The sequence below is a fragment of the Capra hircus genome, chromosome 10 (assembly GCF_001704415.2).
Source record: "Capra hircus breed San Clemente chromosome 10, ASM170441v1, whole genome shotgun sequence".
Taxonomy (NCBI): domain Eukaryota; kingdom Metazoa; phylum Chordata; class Mammalia; order Artiodactyla; family Bovidae; genus Capra; species Capra hircus.
The window spans coordinates 57,402,952-57,422,531 of record NC_030817.1 but is presented as its reverse complement, the minus strand read 5'-3'; the positions used below and the strand labels follow the sequence as shown (position 1 = coordinate 57,422,531).

The window sequence follows — 19,580 nt, the reverse complement described above, 5'->3', positions numbered from 1 at the left end:
CCAAGTTGCCATTCTAGACCAATGTATACCCCTTGCTCTCCGAAATGTATCAGGTGTTTCATCTTTTCCATAGAGCCAGAAAAAGCCTCATTTTCTGAGCGCTCACCTTGGCCAAATCGAAAGGTGTTTTGACCTCTGTGGTTGTATCAGGTTCAGTAAATGCAGGAGCTTCCTGTTTGTTTCTCCCTTTCCGCCTACTCCTCTTCAGCTGGTCTCCTGATCTCTGGCCATCTACCATTTATTTAAAGAAGAAGAAAAAAACATATATATATATATACACACACACACACACACACACACACACAGATAGATTGGGAATAGTACCAATAGATTCATTGGTAAGTTAATAGCTAATAAAGGGAAGGCAATGCTTAATATTTAGAGTCAAGAAGTCAGGCAGGTTTTTAAATTATCTCTTCCTCTCAAATCAGAATTAAATTCAAACTATCATTTTTCAAGATTATAGTCAATGATAAAGACTACTAGATAACATTAAGAAGTTAAATTATACTTACGGCTGATTTACATTGCATGGCAGAAACCAACACAACACTGTAAAGCAATCATCTTCCAATTTTTAAAAAAAGAGTATAAAAAATTTTTTAAAAAGAAGTTAAATTAAATAGAATTCCCTGGTTGTCCAGTGGTTAAGACTCCCGAGTTTTCACTGCCAAGGGCCAGGGCTCAAGCCCTGGTGGGGGGACCAAGGTACTGCAAGTCATGTAGTACAGCCAAAAACACAGAAGTTAAATTAAAATCTGACATTTTAGACTGTATAATAATAATGACTTATTTAGTTTGGTGCTCATCTTTGGTACTGTTTAACTTATTAGTTACTTGTAAATGCTACTCATACTGAAACCGGTCAACATTTACTTACATTACCGTATAAAGTTTTTCTTTAATCCATGTTTTAAATTTTTCAAGTTATTCTGAAACTACAAACAAGAGTTTTTGTGATATTTTCTAAGTTGAAGAAGTCTGAACTAAAACAATATTCCTTACAGATCAAGTAGAAGTGAACTTGGGCTTCCCAGGTGGCTCAGTGGTAAAGAATCCACCTGCTAATAATGCAGGAGACTCGGGTGTGATCCCTGGGTGAGAAAGACCCCTTGGAGGAGAAAATGACAACCCACTCCAGTATCCTTGCCTGGAGAATTCCATGGACAGAGAAACCTGGAGGGCTACAGTCCATGGGGTTGCCAAAGAATTGGACATGACTTAGCAGCTATAAAACAAGAGAACTGAACTAAAAACATGTAACATGATTCTACTTAAGTTAGCTGTGAGGGAATACGGGGTGATAGAACATATGCAGTCCTATAAACCAGCCAATTTACCAATATTTCAACCTTTAATTTATTTAAGTTAATCACATTAACTTAACCTACCATCTTTCTTGAAGGACTGCTGCAGAGCATCAGAAGTCAACTCCTGATCATTCTTTTGCCATTTGGTTACAAGCTCTTCTATAAATTGACCTTTTTTGCCCTCATTTCCCTGAAGGAGGTCAGTAACATATTCTCGTATCTCTTCAGCACTCTCAATTGACAAAACATACCTCAAGAAGCAAAGAAATAAGTTGTTAAAATTAGTTTATACTATGTTTTTCAATAATCATAACAGAGATCAAGGTAGTAGAAAACATTTTTTAAGCCATTAGAGTGTTTATTTTGAGCCAAGTTCAAGGTTAGATGCTAGGGATATAAATTTGATTACAACAAAGACTGACGCCAACTATTTCATAGTCTAGCTTTCATGTTATCTTCTTATATTTCTAGAATCAAATCAGTGTTTTGAAAATAGGCTTGTGGGGCTGTCCTTAACATAGAAATACTTTTTAACCTAAATGCGAAAATAACTTAAATATACAGGTGTAACTGAATCACTTTCTGTACACCTGAAACTAACAAATTTTATTTCTAGAATCAAATCAGTATTTTGAAGCTAGGCTTGTGGGACTTTCCTAAACATAGAAATACTTTCTAACTTAATAACTTGAAAAAGGATACACACACACACACACACACACATATATAACTAAATCACTCTGCTATATACCTGAAACTAATATAGCATTGTTAATCAACCAGACGCCAACATAAAATTAAGTGTATGAAATAAGTATTTATTATTTTTTAAATTTCTCTACTCTGATAGCAGCAGAATTTTTAACATTTTGACAAACATTTTTGAAGGTCATAGAATAACAAAAATATTGTCCTTTTTTTTTTTTTTTAATTAAGATCACTTTGCAGGGTCTAAGCCTGCACGGTCATTTTTATGGTTCCATACTACCTCGCAAAGCAAGAACTACCTATGTCTTATGTCTTGATTGAGGAATGGTTACAAAGCTACATATACTTGTAAAACTGATCAAATTTTACATTTGAACAAGTGACTCTATTGAACAAAAATTACATCTCAATAAACTGTCAAAAATCACTGCTATTTTAAAAAAAATGTAAGAATACTTTCCATAACTACACATCTGCAGTCACTGTATTTTCCTAGGAACAATACAAAGTACTTGTTTTTTATACTGTAAAACCTAAAATCTCTTTTTTTTGCTAAAAATATGAATATATACTACAAGCTAATCAGTTACAGATTTAACATTCTTAAAAATTATAAATTAAGATTAGCAAAAAAAAAAAAAGATGAGCATCATATCAGAATGAGTAGATCTACTTTAAGAAAATAGGATGAAGGGTTTCTAAAAGTGAAATCTAAAAGGGGTAGGAGTACAAGTCAGTACTTTTCTATAAACCAATCAGACAATATATTGAAAGTGCCTTAAAAAGAATCCAGTACAAGTACAATCCAGTACAAGTTAGTATTTTTCTATAAACCAATCAGACAATATATTGAAAGCGCCTTAAAAACAATCCAGTAATTCCATTTACAGAACTCTCTAAGAGAGTTCTTATCTAAGAGAGAGAAATAAAAGACACAAGAATTTATGCAAAAATGTTAACCATTTCATCATTTGAGTTAGTGAAAAACTGGAGGCTATTTAAACCTTCATTAATGGAAGGGACAAATGAATTCAAGTTTTTGGACTTTACAAAATCTACTATGTGGTCACTAAAAGCAAAATGTTTGAATAATTATTATTTTTTTAATCAGTAACTTGTTTACATATTTTTTACCATGTCGCCAGGCTTGGGGGATCTTAGTTCCCTAACCAGGGATTAAACTGTGCCCTCAGCAGTGAAAGCTTGGAGTCCGAACTACTGGACCCCCAGGGAATTCCCTGAATAATTACTATTACCTGAGAAAAAAATGCTCTCATATAAAGTGAAATAGTAGGACAACCCATACAGTATATGATCTCAATTGCTATAAAAGGAATGTATATATCCATACAATTGTGTACAGAAAAAAGGCTTCTTTTTTGTAGAAAACCTAAGGTTACACATTAAAATGATTACCACTAAGAGAGATGATTAAAAACAGTTGGTTTGTTTTTATTTTCTTTATTCCTTTACAATGAATATATTTTAGACATGTATTACAATATGCATATGAAAAAACACCAAGAGAGAAATAGAGTTATCTCTGGGTTATGGTATTATGGTAATCTTGGTTTCCTCCTTTACCCTTTGGTGATTTTTTTTAGTTTTCTACAGTGACTATATTACATCATTCAGTTCAGTTCAGCTGCTCAGTCGTGTCCGACTCTTTGCGACCCCATGAATCGCAGCACGCGAGGCCTCCCTGTCCACCACCAACTCCCAGAGTTCACTCAGACTCACGTCCATCGAGTCAGTGATGCCATCCAGCCATCTCATCCTCTGTCGTCCCCTTACATCATTAGAGAAGGGAAAAAATTCAGGTATCAGACCATGACAGTATTACATGATCTGAGGAAACTGTAATATAGACATACTGATATGAGATACAAGAAAAATTATTATAATAATGCTATATTCTTTGAATTAAAAAAATCACGTAATTGTCCCATCCTTGGTAGTAAATGTACTCGGTTCTTTACCTAATGTGGTGGTTGATTTGCAGAGTCAGACTCTATAAGAGAAAAAAACCTGTGCTTTTGGGCCTCCTTAAGAGCATTTTCTAATCAAATACAAATTTTTACAAAATAGACAACTGTTTTTAATGAATTTTAAGATTTAATCAACTTGATCCCCAAACTTAGTAGGCCCCATTAAAAGATTAATTGGTATCAAGAATTCAGAGAGCTGCAAAGAATCTCAAAGCATCATTTAACTCTGGAATATGCAAGGCACTAGGGAATTACTTAAAGAGTTTTAGAAACAACTGAATAAATGTCATTTTAAATATTTAACAAAGAATAATAAAGAGCAACATACATCCAAATGTGTTAAACATCAAATCTTAACAAAATAGATCCAACCAAAACCAATGCTGCTGCTGCTGCATCGCTTCAGTCGTGTCCGACTCTGTGCGACCCCATAGACGGCAGCCCACCAGGCCCGCCGTCCCTGGCATTCTCCAGGCAAGAATGCTGGAGAGGGTTGCTATTTCCTTCTCCAATGCATGAAAGTGAAAAGTGAAGGTGAAGTCGCTCAGTCGTGTCCGACTCTTCGAGACCCCATGGACTGCAGCCTACCAGGCTCCTCCATCCATGGGATTTCCAGGCAAGAGTACTGGAGTGGGGTGCCATTGCCTTCTCCAGAATGGGATATTAATCATCCATTAAAAAGAATGCAATAAACTAATGCAGACTGTGGAATAAGGTTTATTTTGCTAATTCTGTGTACAGACCTTAATGTCCCAAAAATGAATCACTGATTAGGAAGGTAACAGCTTTATGCTGTCTTTTTAAAAAATTCAGGCCACTTGTGTCAAACTCTTCAAGTTAGCACACTATTATAGTATATCTGGGTAATTCTCAATTAAATATCAGCAAGACAAGGCACAGCAAATCTATACAGCAAATGCTTTCATCATGGCATCATAGCTTGTTGTGCTATAGCTAGTGAAAACCTAGAAGTGGTTCCAATAGCGCTAAATTATAGGTAGCTTTAGTGCTTGTTTTATGTTTTGGACAATTCTTGTCTAACTTATATTTATAAATATTTTAAAATACAAGCAAGTATACAGCCATACTTGGTGCTGCTACTTTAAAACAGAAATTTCTGATCACTCCTCTTTCAACTGTGTGAATAAGTTTAACTGAGGAAAATCTAAGGCTGCAAAATGAGCTATTAAACCACAATCTATGAGAATTAGAATTTTCCTAATACTGTATAAGCAACACAATACAACTGGATTCTGAGACTGAGAAGCCTGCAACTATCCAAACTCCATTGTTGATTCATCAAAAATAGTCTCAATCTTTTTTTCTTTTAACTGATAGATTTTTCTTTTCTGTTTGGTATATTACAAAGCTTCATTATTTCATTTGACAGCATTCTACTGCTTGAAAAAATGTCTGAAAACTACGTAACTTGATCTTGCCTTCAAAGAAGGGTAAAGCCAAGCCATACAATTAGGCTGGATTGGTTTTCTTTTCTTTAATCTTAAAAAATATCTTTAAATATTTAAAATTTTAAACAAACTGACATATAGTTGATTTACAGTTTTGTGTTAGTTTCAGGTGTACAGCAAAGTGATTTAGATATGTACATTTTTCTCAGATTCTTTTCTAAGTTATTACAAGATATTTAATGTAGTTCTCTGTGCGATATAGTAAACCGTTGTTCAACTGTTTCATATATAGTGATATGTATTTGTTAATTCCACACTCCTAATTTATCCCCTCCCTCTTTCCCTCTGGTAACCATAAGTTTAGTCTTCTATGTCTGTGAGTCTGCTTCTGTTTTGTAAACAAAAGTCATTGGTGTTCCTTTTTAGAATTCCACATATAAGTGATACAGAATTCACTTAACTGGGATTTTTTGATAATCTATTACCACGTTCAAAATTACCCTTTAAAATAGGCTCTCTTAACTCTCTCCTTGCCAACAAGCTTATTTTCTCCCAAACTCAGAAATTCACCTAACTTTCTACAAAAGCTCTACAGCTGCAATTTAAGTTTCAGCATCAGTGAGCAAGGAGCTCAAATCAAGAAACACTTCTAGGTTCTTAAGTCTATTTTTTGTAGAAAATTTTCCCTACTCTTGAACTCTGCACTGACACCTACCTATTAGTTCTCCATTCATCCCTTGCAATTATCAGACTCCTTTTCCCATGCTCCCCAATACCCTGCACTTCCTTCACTTCTGCACTCATCAACCATCTTTGCTGTCCCAGCACTTGGTATGCAGTAACGAAAAAAAAAAAGTTGAATGAACTGCAAGCAGATATTAAATCAAATCACCACTTCCACTTCACAAGAATCACAAATTGTTAAAGATAATCAGTGCTCATTATTCATTTTACAGAAGAGGAAACTAAGGTACAAAATTGGAAGCTAAGTTGCCTAAGGTTCCGAAACTGGTAAATGACTACAGGAAACAGAACCAGGGATTCCCGAGTCAGGAGGTATCTTTGCATAGCACCACGCCACCCTTATTTAAATTTCAGGCCCTATTTGACACAAAGCAGGACTGGGCAAACTACTGATAAAATGTTCAGAGCAAGGAATTTCTGAAAAAACAACTTGGCTTACCCCTTCTCTCCAAAATGTATAAGGAAAGATAATAGGGATTTGGCGTTTTCCTGGGAAAAGAAGGCCCCACCAGCCGATTGTGGAGCATGACACCCTATTCCAGAAGCTAAACTATAAAGCCGGAGGTCAAAATTCGGCGCTTGGAGATAGACAGCAGCCTTTTAATTAAATTTCTTCATTCTCATCAACTTTTTAGTCCTTTTTCCGCTTCCCCGTTTGCTTAGTCAGTACACATCCCAGAGCTCCTTCCCGCCTCGGACCCAAACCGGTCTTACTGTATGATCTCCTCACTGACATCCAGGCCAAAACTTTTCCGCAACTGCTCCGTGCACCAGCCCACCAGCTGCTGGCGGGACGCCGCCCCAGCCACCGCCATTTTCCCGAGCCGGAACCAGCTGGGCTGCAAAAGCTCGGCGTTCTACACCGGACTAGGCCCCTAGCAAAACCGACCTCGCTCGCGCGGGTTCCGCCAGCCTGCACCGCCCCGCGCCTTAGCACCGCCCCCAACGCAGATCCCTCCCACCTATGTCTCCTCCCACTTCTTCCCGCCCGGTGTTTGCACTTGAATCGGAGCTCAATCTGCGCATGGTTCTTCCGCATTGTCAGATGTAGGGCTCGAGAACTGGGAATTCTAAGACGATACAAATGTCTCTAAAAACTACAGTTTAGGAAACAATACCCCGTAACCTAAGAGGCCAGCTTTTATATTGTTCTGGTTTTATTGAAAACACTTAAAAGAGCACTTGAAAGCTGTAAGGGTTTTCTCTGGTAGCAGAGGCTTTATAATACTGTTAGTCGTCTAATATCTGATTCAGGCTACTTTTAAAACCGCTATTTGCTTTTTTGAGCCAGGTCTTTTTTATTAGAGCCAAGACAACTCTGTAAGCTCGAGGGAGAAAAAAAAAAAAAACTTTAATAAAACAGGTGCTGGGATTTGGCTTTGATGACCTTCAATATGAGTTCTCTATTGATTTTTAAGAAGTTAGAGGTGCATATATATGGGAAAGGTGCATATATATATATATATGGCTCGGTTTCCCTGGTGGCTCAGAAGTTAAAGCGTCTGCCTGCAATGCGGGGGACCTGGGTTCGATCCCTGGGGTCGGGAAGATCCCCTGGAGAAGGAAATGGCAACCTACTCCAGTATTCTTGCCTGGAGAATCCCATGGACGGAGAAGTCCACGGGGTCGCAAAGAGTCGGACACGACTGAGCGACTTAACGTTTCACTTTCGTATGGGAATCTAGAAAGATGGTACTGATAATAAATTACTTGTAGGGCAGCAGTGGAGACACGTAGAGAACAGAATTGTAGGCACAGTTGGAAGGAGAGAGTGGGAGGAGTTGAGAGAGTAGCTTGGAAACATATTACCCTGTGTGAACTAGCTAATGGATATTTGCTGTATGATGCAGGGAGCTCAAATCCGGTGCTCTGTGACAACCTAGAGGAGTAGGATAGAGTGGGAGGTGGGAGAGCGGTTCAAGAGGGAGGGGACATATGTATTTCTATGGCTCATTCATGTTGATGTACGACAGAGACCAGTACAATATTGTAAAGCAGTTATCCTCCAATTAAAAACAAAAATTTTAGAAAAGAATTTAAAGGTTTTTCATCTAAAGATAACCAGAGTTAAGGATCTTTTTGCTACTCCCTTTTCCTCTGGGACAACAAACTGGGGAAAATTTAGCCAGCTTTCTCTGGAAACCTGATATATTTCATTGGTCAATTTAATTGACTGGCTTTGTGTTACATGTATAGGCTTTTCATAATTACATTAATTGGATGTTGTTCCTACCTTATGTTAGTTTTCACTGATATAATCAAAATCAGATGTGTGTTGATTTATGTTGAGACTAGACTATTTTATTAATTTGAAAAATATATGGCTTTCTCATTAAAAAAGACTGAATTTTCATAAATTATGGGTACAAGTTTTGTTTCTTCATAGAAATCTGCTACATTTAATACAAATTATAACTTATCCAAATCCTTTACCTGTTTTTATATATGCTCTCTTCCCATTACTAGAGGAATAACTTCTTGAAGACAGAGTAATTTAAGCTTTTTGTACAATAGGACATTCTAGTTCCTCAAGAATAAAAGTGTTCTTTTTTCACAAGGAATATGTTATTGATTGTACTATTTGTAATATATGCAATGTAAAGCCATTTATAATATTACCATTTATTAAAATAAATTTATGCCTGAGCAAAGCAAGCACACCTATTTAATATGCCTTAAGGATATTCGTTTGTATAAATTTAGGCAGAAATTTCATCTGTACATACTACAACTTTGTTAATGCCTTAGGCCTTTAAATTTTTCAGGTTCACGCTATACAACTGTCTAGCTTATTTAACAGGAACGGAGAAGCACTTTTCCAAAGCAAATATTTAAATTAAGAATTTTTAAGTATCACTGCTTTTCCCCTAAGTTTTTACTCTAATATGCCTCCTTCCTTATTATAATTGGCGTTAAAAAGACAGACATACAAACAGATATAGTAATACGTAGTTTGCCTCTGTGTGTAAAGATATATTTGCAATACTTAAAGCAATTTACTTGGCATGTTGACTAAGAGAAAAGACCAGCAGATTCTCTATGCAGCTCTAATCTCTACAAGGATCTGGGAACTGGGTAATTCAGTCCTTTGTAGAAGCCACTTAACTGAAAAGGAAATAGTGTGCATTGAAGAAACATTGTATACTGAGATGGGTCTGATGATAAAGAACAAGGAGGAGAACCCTGGGGCTTGTTGATTTTTCTGACAGGACTTTGGCTGTAATCTTAGTCTCTAAGATTTAGACAAAGCTACAGATAATTTGCAATACCACCCCTCCTATTATAATGTTAATTTAATCTGCTATCTAGATTCTCTAATTCAAAAACAAAGTAATTGTTGATTCTTTTAAAGCACTAAGTAGCCTTTATTCTGAAAGTTCAAGCATAATTTATTGGAAAGAATTAATGCCATGCTTACACTTTCAGGGTTGCCTTTCAAGTGCGGGTTTAACAAAGTACATCCTAAGGCAATTTCATCTGATCAGGTTTTGTGCCTGGTCTTCACCGTGTGAAAATCATTCCCCAGGTGTATTGTGAGTAATTAAGATAAGCATAGGGATAGAAAATAGTTATGAGTCCTAGTCTAAAGTCATGTTCACTACGTGTCACAGATGTACCCTTAACAGATTTGACATATTTTTTAAGGAATTCTGATTTCATATAGGTCTAGAGAAAATGTTTTATTATTATAATGTTTATTTTTATGTAGGTACATTGGCTTAGGCCCTAAAGAGTCTGCCTGCAATGCGGGAGCCCGAGGTTGGATCCCTGGGTCGGGAAGATCCCCTGGAGAAGGAAATGGCTACTCACTCCAGCATTCTTATCTGGAGAATTCCATGGACAGAGGAGCCTGGCGGGCTACAGCCCATGGGGTCGCAGAGTCAGACACGACTGAGCGACTAACACTTCGACTTTTTAAAATGTACAATTTGCTCAGTTTTTTCTTGTTTCACACCATCCTAGAAAGTTTCATTTAAAAAAAATTTTTTTATTCCTGTAAATAGAGAATTCCCTAGCAGTCCAGTGTTAAGGACTCGGGGATTTCTGCTGCCTGGATTCGATCCCTAATCCAAGAACTAAGATCCCACAATCTACACCTCCTGGCCAAGGGGGTAAGAAAATCATCCCTGTAAATAAAATGTATTAGCGTTTGACCATTCCATAGGGTTTTTTAGTATGGATGCTGTAAAGAGAGTTCATGCCTGAGACGTTAAAAAGTCCGCTACATTTCAGGAGTCACTTCCAGGAGTGAGACTGTAGTTAATTTTTGAAGAAATGTTGGAATTCGCTGTCTTTCCCAGGTTTTCTTTTCTAAGCAGGCTGTTTTACCCAGTTCACAATCTTAGCACGTATCTTAGCACCCAACACACAGGGCATCCTAGGAAAGCGCCCTGGCACCTCCCACCTAAGGAGGGTACGAATCACAAGCTTCTACAAGTTGATGGACGGGTCGACACTGCGCCCAGCTCCGCCGTGATCACCACTGGACACTGGCGATTGGTTGCGCGTGAAAGGCGCGGAACCAATGGGAGTGGCGGTCTGGGAGAGTTGGTGGAGCGCGCGGGAAAGGGACCAATATAAACTGTGGCGGGAGATTCGTATTCTGGGCCTTGTCCCGTGAAACATCTTCGGCTGGAGAGTCAGTTGCTCTCCTCTCGAGTTCGAACATGGTGCGGACTAAAGCAGACAGTGTGCCTGGCAGGTACAGAAAAGGTGAGGCAGTCGGGCACAATAGTGGAGGGCAGATGGTTCTCTGGGCAGCTCCGCTATGGGCAGGAGAAGAGGGGGGCTCCCCTCCTGTCCGCCAAACTGGTCCAGCCCGCCAGGAAGCAGCAGCCTGATCCCTTTAACCAGGAGGAAGAAGCGGCGGGGACAGGAGAGGGTTGTCTGCTGTTCTGGATCGCGGGGCTCTCCTCTCCAATCCTTTCCAATAGGCTGGGTCGGAGAGTGGTGAGAACGTGGCTCCCAGCTCTTCGTGCCCCCTTCTGAATGCCCCCTTTCCCTCTCTCCGCAGTGGTGGCTTCTCGAGCCCCCAGGAAGGTGCTTGGTTCCTCGACTTCCGCTAATTCCACGCCGCTTTCCTCAAGGAAAGGTAAAAACGCCCTTGCAAGCTCCTACATGAACCCTCTCAAAAGGAGATCAGGCCAGGCACCACTGATCCCCATACCCACTGCGGAGTTTCTTTTCTTGAGATCCTCACCTCCCCCAGAATTTCTTTCTTCCTTGCCTTTTGATGTAATGAGCGAGCCTTGGTCTCTTTGGCGGGCTGGGGTAGAGATGGAGCGGTCGCACGGTCTTCAAAAATTTCAAGCCTTGGGTTAGGGACGGACACACTTTCTCTTCAAACCTGTTTTTCTTTACTGCCTTAGCGTTGTTATTTTTCTTAATATTTACAACTGGACTTTTTCTTGTATGAGGCTACTTAAGCACCTGTTTACTAGAATTGAGAGGTTAGTTGACAATGCTAATCACGTTTTTGTTTTCATTTCTGCATATTGTTCTTTGTCTTTCCTATTACCTTCCTTTCTTCCCTTTTTCTTTAAAGTTTGGTGTGTGTGTGTGTGTGTGTGTGTGTGTGTGTGTGTGCTTGTGTGTGTGTGTTCCAACCTTGCAGCTCCTGATTCTGTTTTTGGGACATTAGGAGGGAAACCTGGGCCAGGGAAAGAGCTTCACATTATTCCTTCTGTGCTAGGAGAGGTTGAGAAAATACACTGCCATCTGGTGTCTCTCATTCCTTTTAGAAGGAAGTTGAGCAGTTTGGAAGATTATTTCTGCAAGCTCTAGTTAAGAACATACAGGAAAAAGTGTGTCAAACTTTAGTATGACAGTACATAAGACTAACTGAATAGCTGTTTGTGGACAAAATATGAAAAATATTTACTAGTTGTAAACATCTTGTTAATGCTATTTTTCTAGGGTAAAGACTACATGTAATAATGTTCTGCATTGTTATATTAATGTATAATGTACTATTGACTGAATACAACTTTATCATGTCATATTTTATTTATTTATTTTATTTATTTATTTATTTAAATATGGAACGCTTCACGAATTTGCGTGGCATCCTTGCGCAGGGGCCATGCTAATCTACTCTGTATCGTTCCAATTTTAGTATATGTGCTGCCGAAGCGAGCACTATCATGTCATATTTTAAAATTCACTTTAAAGATAGATGTACCACCATTTAATATCCTTTAGATTTGATGTTAAAGAATTGTTTCCCTTTAAGAAATGGAGATTATATCCTTAATTTTTATTTAGTTCTGTTTTATTTTATAGTTGAAAATAAGTATGCAGGAGGGAATCCAGTTTGTGTGCGCCCAACTCCCAAGTGGCAAAAAGGAATTGGAGAATTCTTCAGGCTGTCCCCTAAAGATTCAGAAAAAGAGAATAGAATTCCTGAGGAGGCAGGAAGCAGTGGCTTGGGAAAAGCAAAGAGAAAGTAAGTTTTCACATTCTGAAGTATGAAGAAATATTCTTGAAAATAAAAGACAACTAAATATTGAGTAACTTTAAATTTTCTCTTTGAGCAGATAAGAAAATACAAACCAGAAGTTTTTTAAACTATGCTAACCTCTTATTATGTCATTCCCAAATTTCAAGCATCAATGAAAGGTATTATTTTTATTCACTTACTCAAAGAGGATCAGTTCCCATTCAGATGACAAGTGCTATTTTGTTAACCATGAACTTCTGGTCTTTATTCTCTCTTTCTCTCTCTTTTTTTTTTTTCTATTTTCTGTAGTCCTTTTTATTTTCAAAAAGTAATTTCCATGTTGGTTTACCTTGATTTCCATTAACCCCACCTTTCAAAAAACTAGTAGTCCAGGTTCCATAGGAAATATATAACCAATGTGGAAAAGTTGGAAAATACAGAAATCCCCAGCACTTAGAAACAACCAGGACTAACACCATGGTATATTTTCTTTACAACTTCTCTGTAAATAGATAAAGATACTTAAAAACAAAACAAGATGGGGATAAAACTGCACACATGCAGAATTCATTGTGTAAACTTTTTAAGAAGATACTTAAATCATGCTTTTAAGCTTTATTTTTTTTTTTTTTGCATGGCTCTTTTCAGTTTATTGCATGAAGGAGTTACACTAGTCCAAGTTAAAAGAAGACCCCAAATGGTTACATTATACAAGCTGTGAAGTTTTTAATCTCGTGAAAAGGGACAGAAGGGAAATTCTACTCATTGAAAGGAAATCCTCACTTAAGCTTCAGTGAGCCAAAAACTCTTAAAACCCGTGAACCTTCAGCTGGTGGTCCTTAGCCAGTCCAATCTCTACCAGGAACTGGCATATGTTCTTGCGCTGGTCACGCTGTATCTGAATTACTTCTCCATATTCTGGATGCTCAATTACAGTACCAATGCAGGCAAATTTCTTCTTCAACGCCTTCACTGGTTTCTTTTTATCATAATCATTAGATCCCTTAGACAGTAGTAAGGGTCTTCCTGCCGTTTCTCTGTTGAATTATTATATGGATATAATCCTCAGGGTCCGCAGGAAGCAGATCATCACCCTTACTTACATCAGCAAAGGGGTCGAAAAAGAAGAGGTTCTGGAAAGCAGACATGATTCCTTTTCCTTGGTGGAAACGGCCTGTGGGAGGCAGCGGCGGGAGAAGGCGGGCAGGGGGTACCAAGCCTTGGGAAGTGAGGGGCCTTAAGCGAGAGGCTGCTGAGTCCTCGGTGGTGGCTCAGTGACTGGGGCTGCTTTCAAGCTTTTAATGTCAGGAAAATGCTCATGATAAATGTTGAGCAAAACTGGATTCAAAAGTACAATCATTATTGCATAAAAGACATGTATATAAATACACCAAATCTCTGTACAAAATATACCAGATATCATGAGTGATGTCACTGGGTAAAAACCTCTCCTCACACTCAGTGCTACCAATTTTCAACAACAAACATATTTTAAGAATCTGGGGGGGAAATACTTTTAGGAGGAAAAAACAAGGGAAACCTGCTTTTTAAATAGATTTATGAGAAATAGTGCAGACTCTCTAAAGAGTGTTGAAGTTTTCATTTCAAAAATAAATTATTTGACTGGAGGTGGGGCATGGTGAGTGTGGGTGGTATGACATCACTGCCATTATGAAGCCTTCTGATTTAAGACCCTGCTAGATAACCTCCCAGCACCAGCCAGCAAGCCTTGGGCACCAAGCAGCAAGCCGGCCCAAGGTAGAGTGATCAACATGGACAAGTGGGCGGTGGCCGGGCTCACACTGGGGCTGCTGCTTCTGGTACTGCTCCTACCCAAGCAAGTTTATTCATCCGTTCCTTTAACCAGCACAGAAGGTCCTCCAGTCCAAACCACAGCGGTGAGCTGTGCCTTGCGGTCAACAGCTAGTCTCCTTGTTGTCTTGCTTGCCATTCTACATCTCTACCATTAAGAGACTTGGCCAAGAAACATCTAGGTTTACCAACCTATATTCTAAAGCCCAGTCCGTATGGCATCTAGAAATTCTGTGTCAGGAAGAAAATAAGAAAGTCTTCATCAAATCCATTAATTCCACCCCTTATTTTATTAAGGCAGAAAATGTTGAGAGTCTCAAATTGGATTAGTTTAAAGAGCATCTGAAGAATTTGAGCAGATAATGACAGCCAATATTAAATCTCCTGGAGTTTCATTATAAGAATGGAGACAATATTAGGAATTAATGATGTGATTAAATGGAACAAGAGACATGGACACTTCAAACTACCTTGCATCTAGATAAGAATAATTGCACCTTCATCTAGAGAAAAAGGATGAGCTATGGAATGGAGATTCAGTTTTCATTTTGGTTCAAGAAATCTAGAAGGTAAACAAGTAGGTGATGCAAAAAGCTTCGGTGATTCTGTTTATGATGTACACTGGAAGGAATCAGCAGTTATTAAATCCTCTGTGTATTGTTTCAGCAGTCCTGGTTTAATGCTGATATACTCTCCATAAGGTTTTACATTGTTTTCATTGTTCTCTTGGGAACTTAACTCTTTTCCTCTGGGCTTTTGAATTTGACTTTCCATTTGGATTTCTGTAATAACTGAGATGTTCCAAGGCAATAATGGGTTGGAATATACTACAAATCCAAACATAGGTAATCCCTACATATGTATTTAAAAGTCAAATTATAGTTGTTTCCTGTCAAACATTCCCATCCAACAATAGTGCCAGATTAGTTTAGCTAATTCTGATCTCTTAACTTGATTCCAAAGATTAGAAGTACATTGACTTCAAACAGTCTTAAAATATTGTTTTTTATTTCTGCATGTACTGAATAATTTTTAAAACCTAAAAATTGATGTTTTGAAGGCGTGTTTGATAAATTTGGAAATTAAGAGGCAAATATATGAAGGAGGTAAAAAATAATGTGTATTAGGTAGTTGGGAAGTAAAGACTGGAAACTTGTCTGCATTAAATTCATAACTGTTTTGTGCTTTCTGTAAATATACATTTATATATTAAACTTGAATAAGAATAGCTACACGTGGAACACTTTTTATATCAGTCATTATTTTTAGATGATTCTAAACCTAAGTGGACTTGATTCTGGAAAGTAAAACTTTGAAACTGCCTTGATGTATAGAAATCTATTTAGAAGTAGAAATCATTGGTTACATGTTCATACAATGATGCTTAAATGATAAGTATTTAATACTTATAGTACTCTTAAATAAATTTTAAACAATATTTGTCATTTTTAGAAATCTAAACAGGAACAACCAGACCTAACATCCATCTCAAGTTATGTGAGATCCATGTGTGTGAATGAACACACTCTTGCTTCATATCTGAACACTGTACACCTATTTTGGATTGTACATTGTGTTTGGATTTGATTTGCATTGAACACAGCTAGATAAAAGTAAATGGTTAAAGAGAAGTTAAAAAGAGGAATTAACATATAAAATGATATTTTTGCATCTAAAATTTTAAGACAATATTGTTCATAAGATCATTTAGTAAATTATTATTGAGTGCTTACTATCCAACTTATGAGATATTTAAAAGGAATGTCAAATTCTGGAGCAGTAGCTGAACTTTATACTTTGTTGCTATATCACTATTATCATTTCTGTTAAAATAAAATCAACAAGCAAGAGGATACATTTTAGGACAGAGTATTTTTTAACAGACTTATTATCATGATCCTAAAAGTCTCTTTTAGGATCTTCTCATTTACTGGCACCATTCTTCCTTATTCTTTCTCATTCTAATATGAACAAACTAATAGTCAATATTCAAGAATATTCAACAATCCTCTTGAATTATTTGTGCCTTCAATAAAGGGCTTCCCTGATGGCTCAGAGGTTAAAGCGTCTGCCCGCAATGCGGGAGACCTGGGTTCGATCCCTGGGTTCGATCCCTGGGTCGGGAAGATCCCCTGGAGAAGGAAATGGCAACCCACTCCAGTATTCTTGCCTGGAGAATTCCATGGATGGAGGAGCCTGGCGGGCTACAGTCTATGGGGTCGCAAAGAGTCAGACACGACTGAGCGACTTCACTTCACTTCACTTCACTTCAATTAAAGAAACAAAATATTTGGCAATATAGCCAAATATGGCTGTACCATTGATCATTATAGCAATAAAACCTATATTGCAGGTTTCTTATCATATAGTGAAAGATTACACATAAAGAACTTTGATCCATAGTATAATAAAATCTGTGACATAAAACTAGGCCTCTTTCTTAGATTTGTTATTGTTTGAGAGTTGCATTTATCCCTTTATAGTAAATCAATAGATTGACTTTTTTCTCCCAGTTTTACTGAGACGTAATTGACAAACAGCACTATGTAAGTTTAAGGTGTACAGTCTAGTGATTTGACTTACCTACATCATGAAATGATGACCACAATAGGTTTAGTGAACATCTATCTCATATTGATGCATTGAAGAAATAGAAAAATTTTTTTCCTTGTGATAGGAACTCTTTCAATAGTTTATTATTGATTATAAATAGAAAACTATCAGTATAGCACAAGGACTTCTATTATAATCTCCCTAGTTCTTTATCTGGAATATAGCTACTCTTACGGCTTTATTATTCTCACAAAGGCAGGGTAAATTTTCCTGTTGCATAGGGGAGAATCTGAATCAAGAAAAACTGTCTTCTTAAAACCTTAAATCAGGTCTTTGAAGAAAAGAATTTTGGATTACAATAGTGTTCATTTGTTAACTTCATTTAATTTCCAGGAAAATACAGTGAAGACCTCTTGGTAATGTAATAGTGGATGAGTCAATGGTAATGTTATTCCAAGTCAGAATATCCTTGTTTTAGCTTCCTTCTTTCACCTTCTAGCTCCATGTCTAGATCTAATTTGAAAACTGGCTGTTTTAGGATAGATCTCACAAATCTTTACCAGCTCTAAAAAATTCTGATTTAAAAATTTTAATTGACTTTTTCTCTATAAAAATTATACTGAGTACCAGAGGACTTTGGGATAGTGTAAGTTGTTTTTCAAAAGCTATCATATGCCAACAATACAATTTGGGCATTTTCTAATTAGATAATACATTCATAAATTCCAAAGGATATACAGTCAAATATGACAACTTGCTGTTGTCTCTGTTCAAGTGGAATGGTTGAATTTTTTTGCTTTCTATTATCACGGAGTTCTTGCTGAAGGATTATACTGCTTCATCAACCTACTTAACACATTGAAAGAAGATGGTATAGAAATAGAGATTCCCTCTTAAATAAAGATGGCAACATATTCTAAAGAGGAAACTGACTTGGCAAATTAAGAGGCAAAATAGATTATTAAAAATTTTTGTCACTTTAGTATTTGGAATTTGTAGGGATTTGTCAGTTTATGGGAGTTTAATTTTCTCTCATTTCTAGTCACTTGACCAGATCCACTGCACTGTTAATGTTCTTGATCTATGTAAGTTTTTAAAAACTATTCATGTTTTCATGTTTTATTTTTAAAACATTTGACTTGGGTGACTACCGAAGTTCTCTTTTCTTTCCACAGAGCATGCCCTTTGCCACCTGATCACACAGATGATGAAAAAGAATAGAACTTTCTTATTTACCCTTGACTGATGTCTCCTGTTTACTCTGGTATTCTAGGATGTAAATTTGCATAAATGTATTTGTTCCAATTAGTTTTGTTGAGTAGGCATTTAATTTAAAAAATTAGGCTTTTTTACATTTAGTTATTCAAAAGCAAGTAGTTATGATACTGGAAAATCTGTAAGATTAATTACGGTTAACACAATATTTGGTTTCCTTTACCTATTATTAAACTTTTTCTTGCTAAAATTATTACATGGTATTCTAATTATGAATCTGCTGTATTTGAGATTTGCTTAGATCTTTGTACTGTTGCCATTTTATTGGCATTTGATTATTGGAATGATGCCATATTTTTCTTCCTTTTATTTGCTTTAAAAAAGCAGAGGTAGATTTTTGCACATTTAAAAAGTAATGTTAATTAAACTGAACCTATACCCTTTTTAAGAAAGGGGGCCAAAGAGGCAATGTTGCAAAAATCTGGATGGCTGTCTACCTTCTCCTTAGAAAAATTTACGGGCAGTTTGGTCCTAAGGTTTAAAGGATTAATAAAGCTTCTGAAAACAACAGCAAAAATATAAAATTTTTTTATATTGGAATAGTGGAATTCCATAGTGGAATCAGACAGGAAAATTCCATAGACTACTTTAAAAGAGAGGAATTTCCCTAGAATATACCTTTGGTTTAGTGTCATAAAATATTACCCTTTGGGCCTATGCTTTTAAAGTTGGAAATCAATAAAACATGAAAGACAGATCATGCCATAAACTCAGAACTGTCTAAAGTCCTTAGAGCTACTATCATGCTTTTCAAGATAACCAGGGGTATAGTTGAAGTGGGTATAGTAGTAGTACTTAGTGACTGATATTTTTCTTCGTCATCAGGCTTTTTGCTCACTGACTTCCTGTTATCAAAGTTAGCCATATTTAACAGACATTCTTTTCTGAAGTTTGTTTTTAATAAATGAATACTTATTTTCATAAAACTATCCATGTGTGTGCTTTCTAAGATTTCATCCTACTAGGTATTTCTATTTTATTCCTTCCAAATGCAAATCATTGTACAGGCCTGATTTTATGAACTTCCAAAATAAGTCCTGATATGACTATAGATTATATTTTTTGCTTAGATATTAAACATACTGTTACTGAATTGGGACCAGAATTTTATCCTAAGTTCTTCCTTGATAATTAGGCTTTTGATGGATTTGAAACCTGATTTGCTATTTTTCATTGATGGAGAGAGGAACTTAATGGAAAATGTGTCTAATGAAGTCTAATTTTGATATGTAATTGTTTCCCAAAAAATTTGACCTAAAGAAACTGCTCCTGCTGCTACCGCTGCTAAGTCACTTCAATCGTGTCCGACTCTGTGTGACCCCATGGACTGCAGCCTGCCAGG

At 36.9% G+C, this 19,580-nt stretch overlaps 2 protein-coding genes and 1 pseudogene across 3 annotated transcripts in view; 1 reads left to right on the top strand and 2 right to left on the bottom strand.

The window, feature by feature from the left end:
- TRIP4 (thyroid hormone receptor interactor 4) overlaps nt 1-7,087 on the bottom strand; it is a 50,712-nt gene extending 43,625 nt beyond the window's left edge. The window contains exons 1-3 of the mRNA XM_005685661.3: nt 6,874-7,087; nt 1,392-1,561; nt 107-231 (exon numbers count right to left, since the gene is read on the bottom strand). Coding sequence (XP_005685718.1) covers nt 107-231; nt 1,392-1,561; nt 6,874-6,974 — 396 coding nt within the window. The 5' untranslated portion in view covers nt 6,975-7,087. The remainder of the gene's footprint in view (nt 1-106; nt 232-1,391; nt 1,562-6,873) is intronic.
- On the top strand, nt 10,728-19,167 carry KIAA0101 (KIAA0101 ortholog). Of its 2 annotated transcripts, none has more exons than XM_018054334.1 (4): nt 10,728-10,872; nt 11,174-11,251; nt 12,424-12,604; nt 18,139-19,167. In XM_018054334.1, the coding sequence occupies exons 1-4, from the start codon at nt 10,827-10,829 to the stop codon at nt 18,182-18,184; spliced, it is 351 nt and encodes a 116-aa protein (XP_017909823.1). In that variant the 5' UTR covers nt 10,728-10,826; the 3' UTR covers nt 18,185-19,167. The 2 variants fall into 2 exon arrangements, with proteins under 2 accessions (XP_017909823.1, XP_005685720.1); XM_005685663.3 differs by having other exon boundaries at nt 10,729-10,872; nt 12,442-12,604.
- LOC102191802 lies at nt 13,232-13,761 on the bottom strand (annotated as a pseudogene).